Source organism: Ochlerotatus camptorhynchus, unplaced genomic scaffold (assembly GCF_037179485.1).
Source record: "Ochlerotatus camptorhynchus isolate MF236.1 unplaced genomic scaffold, CSIRO-AGI_Acam_v1.1 ptg000277l, whole genome shotgun sequence".
NCBI classification, from domain to species: domain Eukaryota; kingdom Metazoa; phylum Arthropoda; class Insecta; order Diptera; family Culicidae; genus Ochlerotatus; species Ochlerotatus camptorhynchus.
Genome location: NW_027040766.1, coordinates 4,592,239 through 4,616,088, shown reverse-complemented (window position 1 = coordinate 4,616,088; position 23,850 = coordinate 4,592,239). Strand labels below are relative to the sequence as shown.

The 23,850-nt window shown below is 40.4% G+C and overlaps 2 protein-coding genes across 2 annotated transcripts in view; both read left to right on the top strand.

Moving 5' to 3' along the window:
* Positions 1-23,850, top strand: part of LOC135706346 (pancreatic lipase-related protein 2-like) — a 113,309-nt gene that overhangs the window by 35,175 nt on the left and 54,284 nt on the right. The window lies entirely within an intron of this gene.
* The window catches only part of LOC135706325 (uncharacterized), a 447,494-nt gene that overhangs the window by 413,089 nt on the left and 10,555 nt on the right, over positions 1-23,850 (top strand). The window contains exon 7 of the mRNA XM_065227935.1: positions 10,327-10,463. Within this exon, the coding sequence (XP_065084007.1) occupies positions 10,327-10,463 (137 nt within the window). The remainder of the gene's footprint in view (positions 1-10,326; positions 10,464-23,850) is intronic.

Genomic DNA, 23,850 nt, shown 5'->3' with positions numbered 1-23,850 from the left:
TCTCAGAAAGAAGAAGTCTGTAAACAAGTGGAGAATATGTTAAAAGATGGAATAATAGAAGAAACGAAATCAGAGTGGAATAGCCCTTTATTGCTAGTTCCCAAAAAAATTCGACAATGATGTAAAGAAATGGAGGTTAGTTATTGACTATAGAAAAGTTAATACAAATCTCCAGGACGATAAATTCCCATTGCCTAATATAGAGGAAGTTATTGATTCCCTCGCGGGTTCTCAATATTTTACACATTTGGATCTGTCACAAGGGTATTATCAATGCGAATTGAAACCTGAAGACAGACCAATAACAGCGTTTGCGACGCCATCTGGTCAGTATCAAATGACCAGGTTACCGATGGGATTGAAAACAAGCCCATCTTCCTTTTCTCGACTTATGACAGTTGCAATGTCGGGATTAAATTTAACAAAATGTTTAATTTACCTTGATGATATTATTGTGTTTGGAAAAACATTCGACGAACACAATAAAAATTTGATTTCTGTTTTTCAACGATTACGAGAAGTTAATTTAAAGCTTAACCCTGCTAAATGCAATTTTTTGAAGCAGGAGTTGATTTATTTAGGACATTTCATTTCGAAGGAAGGAATACTGCCTGATCCCCAAAAAATTGAAGTTATTAAGAATTGGAAAAGTCTTTCTTCGGCTGATGAAGTTAAAAGATTCGTGGCTTTTGCGAATTATTACCGAAAGCATATTCGGAACTTTGCAAAATTCTGCTCACCTTTGAATTAATTAACCCGAAAAGGTATTGAATTCAATTGGAGTTCAGAATGTGAAACCGCTTTTCAGAATTTAAAAGAGCAATTTATCAACCCCCCTGTTTTAGATTACCCAGATTTCAGCGAAGAAAATATTTTTAAACTTCACACTGATGCATCTGGTTATGGAATCGGTGCAGTGCTTAGCAACAAAAATGACAAACCAATAGCTTTTGCCAGCAAAGCGTTAAACAGTGCTGAGAAGAATTATTCGACCATCGAAAAGGAACTCTTAGCCATAGTCTGGGCAATTCAACATTTTCGTGTATATTTATATGGACGAAAGTTTGAGTTGTACACCGACCATAGGCCATTGGTTTACCTTTTCACACTAACAGATCCCTCGAGCAGGTTGACGAAATTTCGTCTGGCTCTCGAGGAGTACAATTTTGATGTCTTTTACAAAAAAGGTTGTGAAAATACTGTGGCGGACGCGCTATCACGCATTTCAACAACTGAATTGAGAAGCATGCATGAGAAACTCAGCACTGAGGTATTCGTTACAACCGAATGCAATCGAACAAGGAAAAACTTAATTCTTCCAAGGAAGTGGTCACAGGCCATGACACTTCAAATGGAAGGGTAGTTCAACTTAAAGTTCAAACTAACAACTTTGCGGATAACGTTACATGGATTCCTGAAAAAGAAGAGATTATCATAAAACCAACAGATACCTTGGTCTCGCTACGACGAACAATGGAGGAACTTGGTTTAGTATGCAAAAAATATAGTGTCCAAGAATTATATATTAAAGTAAATGATGAACGTGCGCACAAATTTTATGAAAACATTATTAAACATGATTTAACAAAAAGGGTACCCTCTATTTTGAAAATTTTGAATACAGTTAAAATAATTAATGACGACACTATGAAAAAGTTAATCCTGAACGATTATCATATACTGCCCACTGCAGGCCATGCAGGTATTAAAAGAACAATTAACACCATAAGGCAAACATATTATTGGAAAGGCTTGAACAAAGATGTAACTAAATTCATAACATCTTGCGAAAAATGCCAAAAATTTAAATCAATAAATGTTGCGAAACCACCGATGATTATAACCACTACGGCTGAATCTGCATTTGAGAAAATTTATTTAGATCTAGTAGGTCCACTGATTCCCTCCAATGGATACGAATACATACTAACGACCCAGTGTGAACTGACAAAGTTCATTACTGCTACCCCTATCAAGAATAAGACAACAGAAGCTGTAGCAGAAGCTTTTATAAAAAGTGTCATTTTGAAGTACATATGGTGTGCCAGATAGTATTGCATCCGATAGAGGTGCAAAATTCATGTCTGAATTGTTTGCTTCAGTCGCACAACTTTTGAACATTGAAAAGCTTAATAGCACAGCATATTACCATCAATCTATAGGAGCATTAGAAAATTCTCATAAAAGTCTAGGGAATTTTCTAAGAGTTCAAAGTTTAATAAACTTTTTTCATGGGCAAACTGGATACCGTACTACGAATTTGCATATAATAATACGGTTCATTCAGCGACAAATTACACACCCTTTTATTTAGTCTATGGGAAGCAATCTAAAATGCCTTCCAACTTGATTGAGACACGTTCTGAACCTCTGTACAATGTTGACGATTACTGTAAAAGACTAAAAGCTACATTACAAATAAGTCATAGCGAAGTTAGGGAAAAACTAATTCAAGAGAAAACTAAAAGGATTTCAGAAATAAATGCGAAAGCAAAGGAAGTAACTTACCGGAAAGGAGATTTAGTTCTGATAAGGAATGAGATAGGAAAAAAGCTAGACCCGAAGTATAATGGTCCATACAAAATAGTAGAAGCCCGAGCAAAGTAGAATAACAACCCGATATCATCTAGATAACAAGTCTTGTTATCCCAGATATCATTTTGTTTTCAGTTGTTATCGCATAACTTATTTAGTTATCAGCCTTGATCAATTTTGTTATCAGTTGTTATCATGAAAAATTCACTACATATTTATTAACGATGCAAGGTTAGATCAAAACTTTAAATATTATTCGCAATGAAACAATAAAAAATAGTGCTTTTAATCCCTAATCATATTTAAGTTATCAGCGTAAGACTTTGATATCAAAATGATAACATGATTTGAAATTTATGGAATAAATTTGTATGGCTTACAGAATTTGTTATCAAGATATTATCAATGATAACAAAATTAGTTATTTTTGTGATATCCAACGAGCAATTTTTTGTTATCATTTTTGTTATGTTGGCTGTTAATTCAACCATAATGATAACATGTTCAGTTATCAAAAAGTGATAACCGGGTAATAGAACTTGTTATCAATTTGATATTTTACTTTGCTAGGGAGATTTAGAAACAAATGTTAAGATTTCCATTAAAGATAAGGAAGATACAGTTCATAAGAGTAGGATAAAATATTTTATAGGACGTGTGGTGGATGCGTGACCTTGAGTAGGTTATGTATCACACGTGTACCACACCAAACATAACATCTTTAGAGTAGGAAAAGAAATACTGATAGGATAGAGATAGGTTTAAATTTTTAACTATAGACAAAAATTTAAACAAATTATGATAGGGCGTGTGGTGGATGCGCCCACTGTGTACGCCTATGCGCGGCATGAAGTGGGTCTTTGAATCGAACGATGAGTGTTATGCTTTGCAAGCATAAACATCCGTTGCTCGAGAACGATAACCTACCAAAATGCATACGCGGCGGAAACTTTGTGTGACACCCCACACATAGCGCTAAGAATGAATAAAATTAATAAAGTAGATTGAAGTGGGATCCCAACCAAAAGGGTTGCTTTAATTCTATCACAGTCCGTGCTTCGTATTAAGGTCTACCAGGAGGTTTTCTCAGAAACTAAAAGGGAACCAAAGCACAATAACACCTAAAAGAGTTATTGAAATGGTATTAGAAGACCTTCAAAATAACAAACAATGGTATTCTGGCATCTTAAAAAGCGTCTGTTATCTGTCTGTTATCCGTCTGTTATTGTAATAACTAAATTATTTATAAGTTCGTTAAACGTAGAACATTGTTGTGGTATTAATTTTGGTATGTACCTCTTATCCCGAGCAGGAGAAAATAACTAATGAATACCTAATTCTGATCTGATACCAAAATTTGGTATTGACCAGCATGACATAAGAGGTAAAATACCAAAGAATAATACCAAAAAATTACATGGAAAATACTTTGTAAATACCAAAAATTAATATTTGAATACCAAAAACATACCTGGGTGGTATTGTTTTGGTATTGCATTATCATAATTTGGTATTGGACTTGTATTGTGGGAACATTTTTTGGTATTATTTTTTGGTATTTTACCTCTTATGTCAGGCTCATCCATACCAATTTAACGTATAGAGATATTCGTTCCTGCTCGGGATGTCAGTCTCACTAATACCATATTTAGGTTGCCAGTTATGCTATTTTCATACCTGAATTTGGCATTAATATGTTATTCTTTCCTGCTCGGGTTACTGGCACGAGTCTGGATGTTGGCCTATCGAAAATAAGAACTTTTATTTTTTTTAGTGGTAATCTAGTTGATACGTTGCATAAGCTGTCTGTATTTTGTTGCAATATACGAACAAAATGCATATAAATTTAAAAATGAATATCTCCATAATACCAACTTGAATCGTGATGCTGTCTTCAGCAAAGTTGTTCCTTATAGTTTAAGCTACGTATGCTTAAATTCTGAGCTTAATCGAGCTTGCTGAACCAGTTATATGAACGAAAGAGTGTAGTAATGTTATTTCTTCATACATTTCAACCAATATCCCCATATCCATTTGAATTCAAAAGCGCCAGCTCGTGTTACATCCGAATGAGCTGAAATTTTCAGAGAGTGGTTTTCTCACCTAATGGCACAAATATGGGGGTTGGCCCGTTGAAAAAAATGATAAAAAAAAATTCTCCCATGTGGGCCAGCTTCTAAGAAAATTCTATTACAGATGCCGAAAATCGATATCATACGCCATTTTGAAAACCAATATGGCAGCCATTGGGTTTCCCAAAAAGTGTCAAATACCCTAAGATCTGGGTATTGTCGGAACGGGGACGACGCGTAAGATACTAATATCGATATTCGACGACAGTTGTAGGGTATTTGACACTTCTTCTGAAATCGGAGACCACCATCTTGAATTACAAGATGGCGTCGAGCATCGATTTCCAGCCTCTAGATGTCACCCTGATTCTAAAAATACCCTCATTGGTCGATATTTGACAGTATTTCACACTTTTTTCTGAACCAAAGTCGCCATCTTAGATTTTAAAATGGAGTCAAACATCAGATTCTGGCCTCTAGACGAAAATACCCATGTATTTGACAAAATTTCCCACTTTTTCTTAAATTGGATTTCAATATGGCGACTGACATTGATTTTCGGCATCTACGTGTCATCCCCGTTACGAAAATACCCATATTTTAGGGTATTTGACACTTTTCCTCAAATCGGAAGCCGCAGTCTTGGATTTCAAAATGGCGTCGGATACCGATTTTTATTCTCTAAATTTCATCCCGATTCCAAAAATACCCACAATGATGACTATTTGACAGTATTTTCTACTTTTTCTTTAACATATTGATGGGTAAACAAACCACCCAACAATTTTACATCCACGTGCACAGATCTATGCGCATGCGCTTAAATGAACCGAGTGCACAATCAACAAAAGTCAGAAAAACTGCGCGAATTTGGATCCAACAGCTTCGCTTCAGTGCGAAAGTAAGTTCATTTGACTATGAAAGACGAAATGAACGGAGTCAAGTCAAAACAAACAGCATGAAAACTGATCGAAAGTGGTTCTGCTGATGTTGAAGGGGATCTGCTCGAAGAGAAGACAGAATGACTTTCAATTAACCACTTCATTCGAGCAGTTCAAATGACGTTTACTACCACTCGAACTTTGAAATAAAGCATTATTTTGAGATTCTTTCTTCTAGAACCACGAGAAAAGTAGTCAACATTTGTGTGTTTCATAAAAAAAATAGAAATTAGTTGGTCCAGTTTTGTGAAATCGCTGGTAGTCAAAACTGCTTGACAAAGTGGTCAATTGAAAGTGATGGTTGACAGCTTCGTCGTCGCATGCATGCTTGGCAAACACAATTTTTGTTTGCGAGCTGCTCATTTGCTAATAACTTTGCACACAGTAGACGAAACATAGTTCTTTTTGAAACAGTCAATAGAATAGAGTTTAAGCTTGTTATAGATACGTAAAAAATAGTAGCTTTTAGCTCTAGTAATCAGCTGCATTTGTTTTTGCGTTGTCAACATGAAGTGAGAAATGCTTGCTACACATCTCGTACTTTTAGTTTAAAAATTCAATTGTGTTGATTCAAAAGTTAGGATTTAACTACTCTTTGCATGTCTATAGTAAACTATGATCCTTCTATATCAATTACTTCAAAGAAAACCTCATTTCAACAATTGAGTGAAAAGCTGTTAACAAATGAGCAGCTGGTATGTAAAACTGTGTATGCCAAGCATGGTCGCATGACGGTTTTCGATTGAAAGTGACTTTGTTGGGCCCTGGTAAAGATGTTAAGTTACGGCCAACAATGTCATACTAGTGCCACCTGGTGAGTGTTTGTTTTTTTAGAATAAGGCTTGTCCATCTGAACAACTTTGCTCAAGGCGGCAACCATCCATATGATCCACATGAGATCTTGATTCTTTCCTCCTATCCTTTTTCTTTTATTATTTTTTTATAACATATTAAATTAACTTTACAAGACATTTGAAATTTAAAGGGTTAATGAAGTTCCGATAATTTCAGGAAAATTTTGAAAACTCTTTGTTAGTTCCATGAAGGATAAGACTACCGCTCCAAGAAAAAAAAAATGTTTTGATATTTCAAAAATTATAACAAAATATATTTAAAATCTAAAACCATCTGTATTGTCTCTTTTTTTTTAGATTACATGTAAACACATTTTTTCTAAGCCATCGTAGCAAAAAGTTGGACTCAAAAAATCGCATAAATGAACCATTCGGTTTTGTTTAGTGTCCATCATTTTTCTCATCATGAAAAATATTTTACTTGAAAATTTTTCTCAGAAATCCAAGGAAAAATGAATTTTCTTGGATTTTCTGGATTGGATTAATAATTGTTTTTATCTCATCATGAAAAATGTTTTCATTCTAATAAATACAGGTTGATTTTTGCAGTTTTTTGAGTTCAACTATATGCCATGATGACATAGAAATAATGTTTTTACACGTAAATGTCAATAGAAAAATATAAAAAAAAATGTTTTCTATATATTTTTCCAGTAGAGGAAGGAGAGACAAAGTGAACAGGTGGGGCATATTGAGCTTTTTGTGTTTTAGCCTTGGATTTGTTATGGTTAGAAACAAATAAATTGGTCAATAGTCATTGCAATGGTGATATTGAACTTACTACCAATCGATTTGTTTCGAACAATTAGTGGTTTGGGACTGCAGTGCGGGATGCTGATTAAGCCCCACCTGTTCATTATGCACCTATTACTCCTAGTTTCAGAAAAAGGATAGCTGTGAGAGCTACAAAAACATTCAGAACTACGGGAAAATTTTAAGATCCCTAATATTAGTTTCCAGTGGCGCCGGTGGTGTAGTGGTAAGCGTCACCCCAGCAGGCCTGGGTTCAATCCCAGTCGGCGCCGCCGGGATGTTCTGAGGCATAACATCTCTGATCACGCCTTCCTTCGGAAGGGAAGTAAAGCCGTTGGTCCCCGGTTCATGAGTTGATGGGTCGATAGGTAGAGTCCAGGTGTGGGAGCTGCCTTCCTGGCGTCGGTAGCATTGGTGCTCAGCACGGAAAACAAGATCGACGGAAAACAAACCAAGGAAAAAAAATTAGTTTCCAATGGTATCAAGGCTTTTCCATGAAGTTCAGGAAAATTTCAAGAACTGTTCCATTCAATTCAGGAAAATTGCAGGAACTAATCAGAAGTTTAAAGGATTTCAATGACTTCCATTTAGTTTAATGATTTTTAGGGAAGCTACGTGAACTATGTGGCTGTTCTGAAAACTTCCAAAATGTTTCATGAATAACCAGAAAAATTTGGGAACTTCTGGAATGTTCTGGGGGCTTCAAATATATTTCTAGAATTTAAAAGCAGTTGAAATTAGAAAAATTGCGGGAAATTCCAAGAAGATAAAAATATCAAATATTTTCATAGAACATCAGGGAAGTTAAATGAACTTATTGAAACTTTATGATACTCGTCGTGATGCTAATGATTTTCAGAAAAAAATTATTGATTTCAGGCAGTTCCAGAAACATCCTCAGAAGAATAACGAGAAATTCAGGATAGATTAGAGTACTTCAGAGTGGTGCACATATTGTTTAAGAACGAGGAATGAAAGGAAATACTTGGGATTTCTGGAAAATTTCATTGACAGACAGCGGGATAATAAGGTAAAATGTGAAGACTTCCATAAAATGTTGGGCACTTCAAGGAATCTTTGGAGAATTTCAAGATGGTTTCATCAGCTTCATGGAAACTGCAGGAACTTTTAAGAAGTCCAAAGAAAGTGTGGATACTTTAAAGAAATTCCAAGAACCTCAGACAAGCTAGTTCTTGGGGTCTCCACACAAGCTCAGAGATCTTAAGGATAGACCCAATAACTTCAGGGGGAAGTTTAAAGATCTCGACTTTCCTGGGCATAGAGTATGATTGTACTTGCAACACAATTATACTAATGCAAAAATGGTACAATCACCGAAAGCTCTCAATTAATAACTGTGGAATTGCATCTAGAACACTAAATTAAGCAATAAAGCTTGAAATGTGACGAAGAAGAAGACGAACTTCCGGGTAGCTTCAAGAACATCAGAGAAGATCAGAGAACCTCACTGCAGTTCAATTAACGTAACTAGAAAGTCTGGGAATTTCCAAAAACTTCAATAAAGTTCTCAGATCTTCAGAGAAGTTCTGAGAATTTCAGAGAAATTTTAGATTTTTATACACACAGAGTATTTGAAGGATGATCAGCGATCTTCCCAGCAATTTCTTTAGTTCTATTATATATCTTATATAATAAATCTTATTTGTTAACTGCAGCAGGAGTTTGTGTTTTGTGTAGGAATAGGAATTTGAGCGGGTTCTCTCTGTTTACACTTTTTAGTATGACGCGCTTGACATAGATGGCCCACAGCGACTCAGCTACTGATTCCGATCAATAGCTGTGCGGCTTCTTCCTCCTTCTATGGCTGGTCATGTGGGCTGCAGCTCGCTGCATGCAGGTAGCCTTTCGTTGTGTAGGTACTGGAGAACACCACCACTCACCACGTGGTGATTTAATAAACACCGTTTGGTGAGGCCGGATGGAATTCAACTTTGAAATCTGTGTTAGGGAAATCGCTTTTCGCAGGTAATCAGTGATAATTTTAATTATCAAAGCAACAGTTGCACATTCGTAAAATTTTCAATAGTGACATTTAAAAAAAATTATAAAGTCTGAAATTTAACAGATGTGTAGAAATATATCTGATCGATTGGTGATAAAATTATTGAAATTGGTCCAGGGGCAGCTGAGTTATTAACGTTCAAAATCTTTCATTTTTTGTTACATGTTCCATTTTCGGTTTTCACAAAGTGTACCCCCATATAGAAATCACAGACGTAGTCCTACGTCAAAAAAATCAAAGGCGCCATTTCAAACACTTTACAAGATCCAAAATGGTCGAAATTTAGCAAATATTTCAATCATTTACAAGGGCCTAACAAAATCGGGACGTTACTGTATGACAATTATGAGCACCCTTAAAAGGGGCCCATGGGTTATAATTATTCGGAGCGCACACATCTAGTGAGTAACCAGCTCTACATTTACAGCACTGAACATAATCAAAAGAAGTTTCGTAAATTGCTACAGAACTTATAAATTCACCATCATGCTTGCCCTTGAACTCTCTGAGGTACAGCATTGAGCATCGGTATCCACGTCGAACCAATCCATGCAGTAGGAATCTAGACTGAAATTACTATTTTTGAACATCCCTCGTGTATTCGACATCACCAACCAAGGATGATCTCCGCTCATCACCGCCCCCAAAGTCCCTCCTATTCCGCAATCCCAAAAGCAACCGAAAATTACTTTTATCATCATTTCATCACATCATCTTCGTTCTCATGTGGCTGCTGCTTCTGCTACTACTACATCAGCAAACCTACTCCTTCCTAAAATGTCACTAGGATAACCCTAAACCACCATTCCCAACTCTATGTGGCAACCGGCAGCCTGCCTTTTTGCTTCTGGGTGGTGATGGTGGTAATGCTCGTGGGCGTTTGGGTTTACTCAAGACTTCCGCACTCCTCCCCGTCGTCTGTCTTCATTGCTTTTTCTCCTTCTTTATCGTCTTTGCAATTGAGATCAACCCGATCCCATCCCAAAATGAATCCCATCGTACTGGTGCGCGGTGTGAGCGAGTTTACAACTGTCTGAAAGCTGTCGATTTCCTTTTTTACGAGCTTGCTCGTCTTTTTTTTTACACCATCAATACCATCGTTCTTACTGACTGAATTGTACGTTTTCTTTTTTGCTTCTATCTGGCAGCGTCAAGACCAACCTCACCAACATCGGTGCCAACTCAACGCTGTTCGTGGCCAAAGTGAACAAACAGGATTCGGGGAGCTACACGTGTTCGATTGGACCAAACCAGCACTACAGCGTCTCCGTACACGTTCTAAATGGTAAGTATCATAATAAACGGGAAGGTTAAAATTGTAATCGGTTGGTCCTGATGAGTTTCTTGTTACAGTATTACTTGAATTGAGCACTCTCTAAACTACTACAAAGGACTTACAAACATAAATAATCAACTTCCAAGAACATTCCAGAAGCAATCTACACAGCTTAAATTGCAAGACAAACTAAACTTTATCCTCAGGATCAAAGCTCAAAACGATAAAATAAGCACCGGTATTACAATACCACCTAAACTTGCAAACGGCCAACTGGAAGCCGTACACAACGATTATCTGAACTAGAACAAACCGATGCGCTGTGAAATCGGAACAAATCCTCCTTAGAAATTCAATAGACCGAGTTTCCAACTTTTTTTCCAACGACGACGACGACGACACGACGACAACAATCCGAGAGAAAAAGGCTTACTCTCGAACCGGAGGCAAAACTTTTGTTCAATATCCTCCCCTGCTCCAAGGTACCGATTGCTCACATTGGCATTGCATTCATACATGAACGCCCGACCAACATCTAGGAGACGGAAAATTTTCTATTGAAAAAGTTTCCATCCCACAACACTGCCGCTGTTCCTCCGGCTTCGCTGGTGTTAATCCGATTGTTGTTTTCACTTCCCCCTTCTTCGGGAACGGGATTCAATCGGAACAAGCCAAACTGTCCCTCCCGGTTCCGCGCGTGGCCATTGTTTTAGCTTCGAAGAGGTCCATTAGTCAGCAGTCATTCATTCATTTTCTTTCAATGCTCGGAAGTCACTTAATCACTCGCCGCCTCCGACGGCAGCAGCAGGAGCAGTTTATGTCCGTTTCTGGATTTTCCATAGTCTTCTTCCTTTGTGGTGTGCACTGTTGATGAGAAAGCAAAAGTGTATAATGGACTTCGGCTTTCGGGAAACAAAAGGCATACTTCCGGAAAAATAACCCCATTTATTGTGCTATGCTGACTGCCGCTGTTCCAGGAATGGACCCGAATCTGGGTCGTAATTGAGGGTATTGTCGGCTGATGGCCGGCTTTGGTAGCGTGAGGTAGGGGCTTTCGCTCAGTTAAAGGAAACAAAAAATTAGATGCAAGGGGGTTGGTTGACGGGGTTGGGTTAACTACATAATCTCGCATTGACTTTTCATAAGAATCTAATAATATCTCAGTGCTCATATATGCCTATAAACTGATACAAATATTTTCAAAATTGGTTGGAAATGCTATACTAATATCAACATGAAGCTTTATGGCGATAAGTTATTAGAAACTGAACTCGAAAAAAATGCAAAGATCGGCTCCGACAACACAGACTATGCACGTGTCATGGAACGCAATGGTCTCGGCGAAATGAGCGAAAACCGTGAGCTGTTTGCAGAATTGTGGGGTAATAACGACATGGTGGTCGGGGGTTCGCTCTTCCCTCATCGGCCAGTATACAAAGTCACGCGCCTCTCCCGTGATTGACATACCGAAAATCAGATCGACCACATCTGCATTCACCGAAAATGGAGACGGAGCCTTCTTGATGTCCGGTATAAACGCAGTGCCGACATCGCGTCTGACCATTACCTTCTAATCGGCGAGATCCGCCTACGCATGGCGCTGATCCAGCGACGGGAGGAGAGACTCGGGCGGCGGTTCAACACAAAACTTGAGACTCGAGCAGCAGACGTTCCAGAAGGTGGCAGCGTAGAAGAACAATGGATGGCCATCAAGAATGCCTCTATAGAAACAAGCAAGAACAACCTGGGTGACCTGCGCACCCAGAAAAAAGAGTGGATCACTGATGAAACCTGGCGGAAGATTGAAGAGCGTAGAGAAGCAAAAGCCGCGATAGAGCTGGTGAGAACCAGATGAGCCAAGAACGAAGCCCGTCAACGGTACTCGGCTCTAGAAAAGGAAGTCAAGCGCTCTTGCAGACGGGACAAGCGAGCGTGGGTGAACTCCCTGGCCGACGAAGGGGAGAAATCCGCAAACACTGGCGATATACGCCGTATTTAATATGGAATTTATAGTTTGGGTTCAAATTACGGTCCTCCGAATAATCCGGGTAGACCGATAAAGTAGGTCGTATAATCTAAACTGTTCAGCATATGCCTGCCGCACAATTTGGAACAAAATTTCAATTTAGGTATTGTGATACGTGTAAAATTAAGTCTTATATAGGCCCATCCGGGCCTCTAATAATAAGGTATTCATTCCTTGTCTTATTCGTTACTGTAAATATCAGAATCACACAAACTCGTGCTGTCGTATTCCATGTCGTCGCAATCTTGCTCGTCATTCATTTCCCCTTCATCTTCTACACCGCTATCCATATAATATTGTGCCACTTCCTCCATGTATTTCACATCCTTACTACCAAATGCTACTTTCGAACCTTCATTGTGGTATGTTTGATACGATAGCTTAGGATCGGACCATGCTGATGCCGTTGCCATCATATCTGATAAATTTGCCTTGAGAGACATTTTTCTAGCAAGGTTTGGCCTGCAAAATTTATAGCGCTTGTGCATTCGCTCTTCAGCCACAAAATTAATAGTGTATCGATGAAAAATAATAAATAATTAGTTTGATTGGTATAGCTTAGGTAGTTTACCTTACCAGTTGATCGATATAATCTGCTAAATGTTTGTATTTGTGTAAAGAAGGTGGTAACGCTTTAATGAACGGGAACTCCTCCAAAATACTTTTTTCCAATCGTTCGTACAGCAACTTCACCTTTTCAGCATTCAGCTTCCGTGACGAAAGCACCAAATTGCTGATCAATCTCAAATTTTGCATCATATTCCTACTAACATTTAAGCTATCAGCAAATATGTCAGGCTCTGAAAGCAAACGGCGGGCAAGGTTGCCGTTATTGGAAATACCAATTCCTCCTGGTTTCGGACGGTTAATCTGTACTTTGAAATGTTGTTCAAGGCAGTTTGCAATTCGTTTGGCTTCCAACTTCACTTCCGGTTGAGTGGGGCAGGATGTCCTGGTACTGATTTTTTGGCTCCTGAGCGGATCATTGGCCATCGATCGGGTGGTGCTGTATTCCCCCGAAGAGCACGGAGTGAGGTAGGGGTGGTTTGCGGCTGCTCTGGTTCGGCGGTTTCTTGCCGGTCGTTCTGTTTTATATGCGATTAGTGCTGATCCCTGAACTAATCGCATGCGGGAGTCGGACCGGTTGGGGGGTGGCCGAGTTGAGACGATTGTGCCCACTTTGTTTGCTCGAACCGTGTTCTTCGGGGGAGTACAGTAAGCTGTGCGATGAAATTATGACGCTACTGATTCTGATTGTAACTGCAAATTTCAAAATCTGCTGGGTGCATTTGCCAGTGCCAACATTTTGTGTAATCTTATTGAACGTAGTAAGCTATCCATTGATGGTTGTTATGGCAACTACCGTATGGCAACTAAGGGTATGGATACATTAAAGGTACCAGTGTTACCAGTTTATTTGGTTTTATTCCAAACGTAGACAATCTCGATCACAGCGTAAAAATGTTATTTTAATACGTATTCATCAATTTCCAAAAATAAAATTATTTTTTATAGAGTTAGTTCACAATGCTACACGATATGTGCATTCGAGTGCAGTTCCGAACGCCTTTGGATACGGTTGTGTTTTAAGTTTGTTCCAAATAACCTCGATTTTTGTGACTATTGATTCATTCTTAAAGTTTACCAATATTTTTAAAAGCATTCCATATTGCGTTAAAAAATTCCATGGTGCATAATAAAGTGTTAAATGTACTGAGGTTAACTAAAATCGAGCTTATTCGTATTTTGTAATACTTGTTTATTTCTTATTCATTATATTTTATATCAGTGTTCACTCGGCTGTCGACAAAAGCAGGCCACTCTCGATGTGTGCTACGCGATCGTCTGTTTACTCGGCAGCAACCATTGTGTGGTCCTCCTCATTGTTCTTCATCAGCAGTTCTTTCGGTCGATGCGTCGTCGACTTTGGAAAGCAACCGTTTTGTGATGAGTGTGTGAGTGCTGACCACATTTTGCGTCCATTGCTGCAATGGACGCGCTCTGACCCTCGTTGGCGTACAACAATTTGCCATACAATGAAACTACTGGAAGCGGCTCCAGTTCTGATGGAGGAGGCTTTTTGGATAGCGGAAGATAAAGTGTTTATTGTGTTGTACCTTTTGACTATAGCTTTAAGATGTATTGTATAGTGACCAAGAATCCTCGGCTCTGTTAAGTTAATTCGGTTGAGCCTTATCAAATAAATTAATAAACAAAAAAAATATATTTTATATATTGCATGATTAGTAAATTGTTTTTATTTCACATATTTAAAATCCCATTATATCATTATAACTATAATTTTTATTTACAGAAAATAGTTGTCCTGCAGATCCTGCAAATAGCAAATCATTGTTATTAACATTTTATTTTATGATCTATGGTTTTCAGAATTTGGATTACCCAAAGAATAAATTGAATATCATCATACATTAGGCCAATGTTTTTAAATTGTTTTACCTTTGCAGAATTATTCATGGATACTTGTTTTTATAACTCTTATAAAGGGTGATACGGTCAAAATTTGGTCAATATCAACTTGACGTATTTCTTTCAATTTTGCATTTAAAAAACCTGAACACCCCTCATTTTGAAGGTGTGTGTGTGTAGAATGTTGCTCCTATTTTGATTTTGGAATTCACTCTTCAGTTGTCAAAATGCCGTCCAAGCAACAAGAGCAGCGTATCAAAATTTTGCTCGCGCATTGCGAGCTACTCGCACGCAAAGTTGGCAAAATCGCTAAAAGTTGCCAAATCAACCGTTACAAATGTAATTAAAGTGTTTGGGGAACGTTTGTCGACAGCCAGGAAGTCTGGATCGGGGGGAAATCGAAAACCGGAAGCCGCTGAGACGACAAAGAGAGTTGCCGGTAGTTTCAAGCGAAACCCTAACCTCTCTCTCCGAGATGCCGCAAATAAGCTGGGTGTATCGTCTACAACCGTGCATCGAGCCAAAAAACGAGCCGGACTATCGACTTACAAGAAGGTAGTGACTCCAAATCGCGATGATAAACAAAATACGACGGCCAAAGCGCGATCCCGGAGGCTGTACACGACGATGCTGACGAAGTTTGACTGCGTGGTAATGGACGACGAAACCTACGTCAAAGCCGACTACAAGCAGCTTCCGGGACAGGAGTTTTATACGGCAAAAGGAAGGGGAAAGGTAGCACATGAAACTGTCAAAGTTCGCAAAGAAATATCTGGTTTGGCAAGCCATCTGTACCTGTGGCTTGAAAAGCAGCATTTTCATAGCTTCCGGGACTGTCAACCAAGAAATTTACGTGAAAGAGTGTTTGAATAAACGTCTGCTGCCTTTCCTGAAGAAACACGGTTGTTCCGTACTGTTTTGGCCGGATTTGGCATCAGCAAATTGATTCTTTACTTAAATTGTGAATTCATTAAATAGGCAAAGTTGAGTTCAATCATACCATGCAATTAAAATATTCATATACAGCTTGAGTTTAGAGAAATTGAGTAACTAAAATCGAGGTTGTTTGTATTTTATTATATTTTATTAATTTTATATCGACGAGATGGATCCGGAATTTTGACGTCTGTGTTTTAAGGAGATACCTGCGATGGGTCGAAGAAAGTCCACGAAGAGACCAGTTGCTGTTGGTGCAGCTCCACTTGGTTATTGGAGTGAGATCATTCCTTTTTATTTATTTATACAGTGACGCCTCCCTATCGTAAGGACGTCAATTCAGCTTATCGTTTACCAAAACGAACCCTGCTGCAAACCCTACCCTCTTATCCAACATCCCAGTGATTCCTCATGGAAGTGCACAGGATTTCTCGGCTTCCATCAAAGCGAGTGTCACGTCAACACATTTCTACCCATTCCTTTCTTGACCTGCGTTCGGACGCGGCCGGCGCTGGTATTGTCTAGTTTGAGATCACCAGTTTTTACACATTGAGGATGATTGCTAGTCCCAAGCATCGTCTATTGGTTCTCTGTGTAAGTACAACTGATCTGGCAATAACAGAGTAGCAACCGTGGGCGGTCAATCATGTTCATGCTTATGCTCATGCTCTAAATACGCTTTGAGCTATTGATTCTGAAAAACATAGAAAGAATCACAAGGTTCTAGGATACTTTTTATAATGTATTTTTATAATTCATTATTAATGAATTGTTATTTATAAATTAAGAATGCCATTTAAAGTTGTAGGAAAATGTTATAATGGAACGGTCTAATATGATATTGGACCACCATTTGCTTCAATAACAGCTTGGTTTCGTCTGGGAATTGATTCATAAAGTTTTTGGATGGCTTCTAGTGGAATGTTGTACCATTCTTGGATCAGAAGATGCTCAAGCGTTTTCAACGACGATGGAGGAGGAAAAACGCTTCGAACGAGATTACAATGTCGACCAAAGTGGGTCAATTATATTTAAATCCGGCGACTGTGCTGGCCATGGCCGGTGTGTAAAGTCCTCGTCGTGTTCCGCACTACAGGTTCCCCCCAGGACATTCCAGTCAATGTGGTCATCCCAGAAAAGGTCAATGTGGTCGATGATCCACTTCAATTCTATAGAAAGCATATTCATGAAAATCCATGAAGAAAGAGCTGTCGCACGGCATGTTTTTGAGTAAAAACGCAATTGTCCCCTGCTACAGGTTCCCCCGGGGGCATACCGGAGGTCCCGAGAGCGGCCAATGTGGTAAATGATTCACTTTAAATATATAGAAAGAATATTCATGTAAATCCACGAAGAAAGAGCTGTCGCACGGCATGTTTTTGAGTAAAAACGCAATTGTCCCCTGCTACAGGTTCCCCCGGGGGTATCCAGTGGTTCCGAGAGCGGCCAATGTGGTCAATGATTCACTTTAAGTCTACAGAAAGAATATTCATGAAAATCCATGAAGAAAGAGCTGTCGCACGGCACGTTTTTGAGTTAAAACGAAAATGTCCCCTGCTACAGGTTCTCTCGGGGCATCCCAGTGGTTCCGAGAGCAGTAAATGTGGTAAATGATTCACTTTAAGTCTATAGAAAGAATATTCCTGAAAATCTATGAAGAAAGAGCTGTTGCACGGCATGTTTTTGAGTAAAAATGCAATTGCCCCCTACTACATGTTCCCCCGGGGATATCCCGTGATTCCGAGAGCTGCCAATGTAGTCACTGATCCATTTGAAGTTTAATGAATGCCTATTCATGAAAAACCATGAAGAATGAGCTGTCGCACGGCATGTTTTGGTGTAAAAATGCAATTGTCCTCTGCTCCATGTTCCCCTGGGGGCATACCGGAGGTCCCGAGAGCGGTCACTAATCCATTTAAAGTCTATCAAAAGCCTATTCATGAAAAAGCTTGCAGAAAAGCTGTCGCACGGCATGTATTGGTGTAAAAACGCAATTGACCCCTGCTACAGGATCCCTCGGGGGTATCCTGGGATTCCAAGAGCCGCCAATGTGGTCAATGATTCATTTGAAGTTTAGGGAAAGCCTATTCTTGAAAAACCATGAAGAATGAGCTGTCGCACGGCATGTTTTGGTGTAAAAATGCAATTGTCCCCTGCTCGAGGTTCCCCCGGGGCATACTGGATGTTTCGATAGTGGCCAATGTTGTCAATGATGCATTTAAAGTTTATCGAAAGTCTATTGACGAGAAACCATGAAGAAAGAGCTGTTGCACGGCATGTTTTAAGTGATTAAATGATCTGCCCGCATTCAGAACCCTCTACCAGAACCGATTCCAGGGAAATGGCCATATCTCGGTTGATTATAGGCCGATATTAGTTCTTGGCATATGATTTGCTTTAGAAATGGTTCTCCTTTCGTTGTATTTACTAAAAATATATATATTTAACCAGCATCATATATAAAATTTCACCAAAAATTTAGCAAGTTAGACAAGCCCTCCGGAAACCCAGAATATCTCCGGTGTCCGGTGACCAGGATTATCTTCGTGGCCACACCGTAGAACAATATTAGTTTTCCAGTCAAATGCTTTTGGAAGATATAAAATCGGATCATATTTGACGAAGTTACAACACTCCAAAGTTGACCATCCTAGTTTTTTTGAGTAACCCCTGTAAATGGTTTGAAAGCTATTTGTGTGACAGGACTCAACATACAACATACATATTGGAACTGTATTAGGGCCCCTTTTTGTTTATTATGTATATTAACGACTTGTGACGTGTTTTACGATTTTCCGATATTAATTTTTTTGCCGATGATGCTGTGTTATTCATTGCAGCAAAGGATTTATAAGCTGCCATCTCGCACCTGAATGAAGATTTGCGATCTCTAAGTAGATGATTGAAGTGTAAGCAGTGAAAATTGAATACAAATAAAACTAAATTCATGGTAATTTCGCGGAATCGTGTAATTGACAACGTCTCTGTCAGAGTTGCGACCTATCACCAACACGATCGTCGAAAAGCTGATGATAGTAACGCTTGGTACATTTCTATCAATGTGCTTGTCGAAGCACTCTCCATGACCATCCATCAAGTTGACGAAAGAAGTAAAAAGCAACTGGTGAATGTCGTCTTCCGTGGTGATCCATCACCGATCTGGTCATTCCCGACAATCACGACAATCATCTGTGCTCCTTTTGAAGCAGTTTCTGCTTTGCTTGCTTATGTGAGTGTGTTGGTGGGTAAGCCCACCAGCTTCCGTTTAATTTTGCCAGCTTTGTTTGTAACACAGTCGCGCGTGCCGTGACGAACTTTGAATGCGTAGTTAATGTTTTGATTTTCTTCTGTCGTTTCGCTTTTCTCATCATCGTACTGCAGAAGTCTTCACTGTTTTCGTTGTGCTTTATATCATCAGGAGCGAGTGTTACGTTTTGCCTGTGAGCAGTGACCATCAGGGATGGAAAGTCATTTACATTCATTTCGTGCATTCATTTACATTCATTTGTCTATAACTTTTGACGTAGGACTACGTCTTTGATTTCTATATGGGGGTACACTTTGTGAAAACTGAAAATGGAACATGTAACAAATTATGAAAGATTTTGAACATTAATAATTCAACTGCCCCTGGTCCAATTTCAATAATTTTATCACCAATCGATCATAAATATGGCTACGCATCGATAATAATGTTTCCGAAGGTTGATTTTCAACAAGAAACTATTGAAAAACTGGTAAATGTTCAGCATTGTCCAAAAGCGTTGAATTAACGAACAAATCCACCAATTACCTACATGCATATGCTGCTTCCCCAGCACAGTCGTCAGAGAGTAGTAAGTAGACGAAACAAGTCGAATTGGCATTCGCCTCCGATCCTCGGGCGCGTGCGAATAGGGAGGATGAAATTGCGTAATATTTTGCAAACTAATCGCCATATTCAGAACCACACGCTCCCAATGACCACACAAAATGCTCTCCAGAGTTGTAATCTTGTAACCAAACTTGGAAACAGGGGATACACTCAAAAAATATATCACATAGGGGATTAGCATTTTGCATATTCTGCATAAAAAATACATAAAAATTCTCTCCCTTTTAACATATTCTGCAAGAAAATACTATTTAACAAAAATTTCTAGGAAAAACTGAACGATCGTTAATGATTTCTTTTTACTTTGTTTGACCATAATATGCATCCAAAGCGATCTATCCACTTTTCCAAATTTCTAACTTACTATCAATGGAACAACGCCATCAATGAGAAAAAATAGCCTTGACTTAATGGTGAAAACTATTTTTGTAGTTCTTTAAAAATTCTACTCTAACTCTTTTCTTAAATGAACTTGGTGGCCCTGAAAAGGGCCGTTTTGCTACTTGGTTGTTGGTGATAATCCATGGCCGTGACTGTCTGCGCTTGGCGTGTTCAGTGACGGCATCCGGCAACGGCAAGACGCTTCGATTGGAACATTTAAAATGTTGGCTTCAGTCTTCGCGTCTTTTATTAAACATCGTCTCTGGCTCGATCCATGTACCGTACCGTGTATGGTGAGCAGTGCCAGTCCGCGATGATTTGCTAGCCCGACCAGGCTGTATGTTTGTTTTCAAAATCTCGAAATCAACCCCGCGTCAGAAAGCAAACGCATGAACGTACATTTTTGAGAGCATGTTTTTTAACTCGTACACGGAATAGTTTTGCTTCGTTACTGATTGCATAGAATCCACAGAACAAACTTAGCCGATCTAAATCTGAATTTTAAAAGTTCACTTAAATAACTCTCTTATGGAATCTTTGTTTTGGCCCTGAAAAGGGCCGGTTTTGTAGATTTTCGACGGGGAAATTAAGCGCGTTCACCACGGATACGATGTTTGTGACGCGCTTGGCGTGGAGGACACACAGGTTGGTATCTTCGAACAGACCGACCAGATAAGCCTCGCTAGCTTCCTGTAGAGCCATAACAGCTGAGCTCTGGAAGCGCAGATCGGTCTTGGAGTCCTGGGCAATTTCACGCACCAGACGCTAGAAAGGCAACTTGCGGATCAGCAGTTCGGTCAATTTCTGATAACGACGGATCTCACGCAGGGCGACGATGCCTGGCCGGTAGCGGTGGCTGGAACGCTTTTGCGAGCGGCCTTCGTTGCCTACTGCTTGCGAGGAACCTTTCCTCCAGCGAGCCAATTTTAATGGGTACGATGTGGAGTCGATGAAAGCAAACTGTAGAATAAAAAATAAAAAGTTTAAATGATCTTTATTTTAGTTTAACTAAATTTTTACTAAGTGATTTAATTGCTTTCTTCATCTTTAGGTATGGGCAAAATTCAAAATTTGTTTTACAGAATTAGTCCTAGACTTAGTCCACGGTCGACCACCTTGGTGGGATTGGTTTGTTTTGTTTTTAGAATTTGAAGAGAAACTACTTAATACTACTATTGACAGCTTAAAACTAACCTACTCTACTATATACACTTAACCTACTATGTACAAATTGCTTATTAAAGCATGTTCAGAAAGATTGCATTTTTGAATAAATTTGGTTGTCATATCATCAATTTTGGAATCTACTTTGGGAATTTCTGCCTCTTGATGGAGGTCTGCTATTCTTGTGTCGAATGGACGATCTAGGATCATCCTCAACACTCTATTCTGTGCAACCTGGATTTTGTTCCTGTGGGTCTGAGCGCACGATTCCCACACCGGGGCGGCATAGAAGATCGCGGGGGCTATGATCTGTTTGTAAACAGCCAGTTTGTTTTGCCTTGAGAAGCGGGATCTGCGGCAAATGAGCGGATACAAACACCTAACCAAAGGCGGAGCACTTAACTAGGGTTTTCTCTATGTGCGAGCGAAACAGGAGCTTCTCATCGAACAACATCCCGAGATAAGTAACATCAGTGGACCACTCGACCCTTGTACCATCCATTATTACGGTACAGGAGGGAGACGGTTTAAGTTTTAATGATTGTCTGTGAAGGAACATGATCGCTTGGGTTTTCGAGGCGTTGATTTTGATTTTCCACGTGGTGGCATAATCAGTAAAGGTGTCAAGGCATCGTTGGAGCTTGTTCGTAATTTCACGAGGCATCCTACCCTTGACGGCTATCGCGGTGTCATCTGCAAACAGAAAGAACACGCAACCGTCTCCTAGAGGAGGGATGTCCGACGTGTAGATGCTGTAAAGCAGTGGTCCCAGCAGACTCCCTTGCGGAACACCTGCTGGGATCGGAAATTGTCCCGAAAGGGAACTATTCAACGACACCCTGAACGACCTTTGCTGGAGATAGTTACGGGTGATTTTCACAAGGTATGGTGGAAAGTTGGAGTTACAAAGCTTGTATATAAGTCCGTCGTGCCAGACATTGTCAAACGCCTTTTCGACGTCTAACAAGGCCATGGCTGTGGACTTGGATACAGCTTTGTTACTTCGGATGTTATTCATCACCCGCACTAGCTGATGATTGGTGGAATGCCCCTTGCGGAACCCGAACTGTTCCGGAAGAAGAATGTCATGTTCCTCCACAAACTTGTTTAGTCGGCTGAGGATCAATTTTTCGAACAGCTTGCTCAGCGCTGAGAGCAGGCTAATCGGTCTGTAGCTTGACGGTAGTGAAGGGTCTTTCCCAGGTTTGCGGATCGGGATGATTTTTGCCACCTTCCAGATGCTTGGAAAGTAGTGCAGCTCCAAGCATCTGTTGAGGATGGCAGCCAGCAGCGAGTGCACCCTCGCGCTGAGATTTTTCAACTCTAGGTTGAATATTCCGTCAAACCCGGGAGCCTTCATGTTCGTACTCTGTTTCAGCGCTGAGCAAATTTGTTCCTCTGTAATCCGTTCTTCTGGAGGGACGGCACAAGGGGAGGCATCTAACGTCTGGACGCACTGCACAACCTGGTTCTCGAGTGGACTTGGGATTGTAGAGCCAAGCAAATGCGACTGGGCAATGTGCTCCCCAATTGCATTGGCCTTCTCTTCGTTGGTGATAAGCCGTTCGTCATTGACTCTAAGTGGTGGAATGGGCTTGGGGTGAGACTTCAGCACCTTGGCAACCTTCCAGAATGGCCTGGAACGGTCGTCCAGGTTCTGAACGAGCCGCCCGAAACTCTCGTTCCCGATTGAGACCATTCTGGAAGCGATCTGCCGATACAGATCGACCATTTCGTATTTACGCTGCAGATCCCCAGTCCGCTGAAACTGGCGTCTACGAACATTTCTGAGCCGAATCAAAAGTTTGGTGTGGGAATCAATTGCTTGAAACTTACCCCTCACAGGAACTCGTCGAACGCACTCTTCGTCAGCCACGGATATGGCTTGATGGAGACCCTCCAGGGCCCGGTCGATGTCCTCCACTGTGTCGAGCGGTGGGTTGTCGTCGATGTGGCGGTCGACCACGCGTCGAAACTGGACCCAGTTGACTCGATGGTAGTCCTTCCGCTGGCACGGTGCAGGGGCCACGTTGTAGCCCAGCTCGGTCAGCACCGGTTGGTGGTCCGAACTCAGGTCGTTGACGGCAACCGGCTTGGCTAATCTGGTGTTTGCCAAGAACAGGTCCAGCGTCGATGGGTTGCCCGTCGGTGATGTGAAGGTTGGTTCGTCCGGAAACCAGACGGAATAGAGACCATGCTGGGAATGGTCGAATAGCAGGCGGCCGTTCTGGTTCTGCTGGTAGTTCCGCCAGGCCTCGTGCCGGGCGTTCAGGTCCCCTCCGATTACAAAGCGGGCATTGGTGTGGGTTATGATGGCAAGGTCGTTCTTGAACTGATGTGCTGTACCATTGCTAACGGTACATTGCCGGGGGCAGTAGACAACGACCGGACGTTTCCGGTCGATGTTTCCACCTCAACGCCGACGGCCTCGATGATGGAAGTGCGGTAGTGGGGTAGGGTGCAGTACTTGATGCCTTTCTTGATGATGACCGCGACACCGCCCCCCCTGGAGCTGGTGCGATCAAGCCGGACAATGCTGTGGTCGGGCAGCCAGAAGCTGTCACCGGTCTTGAGGTGGGTCTCGG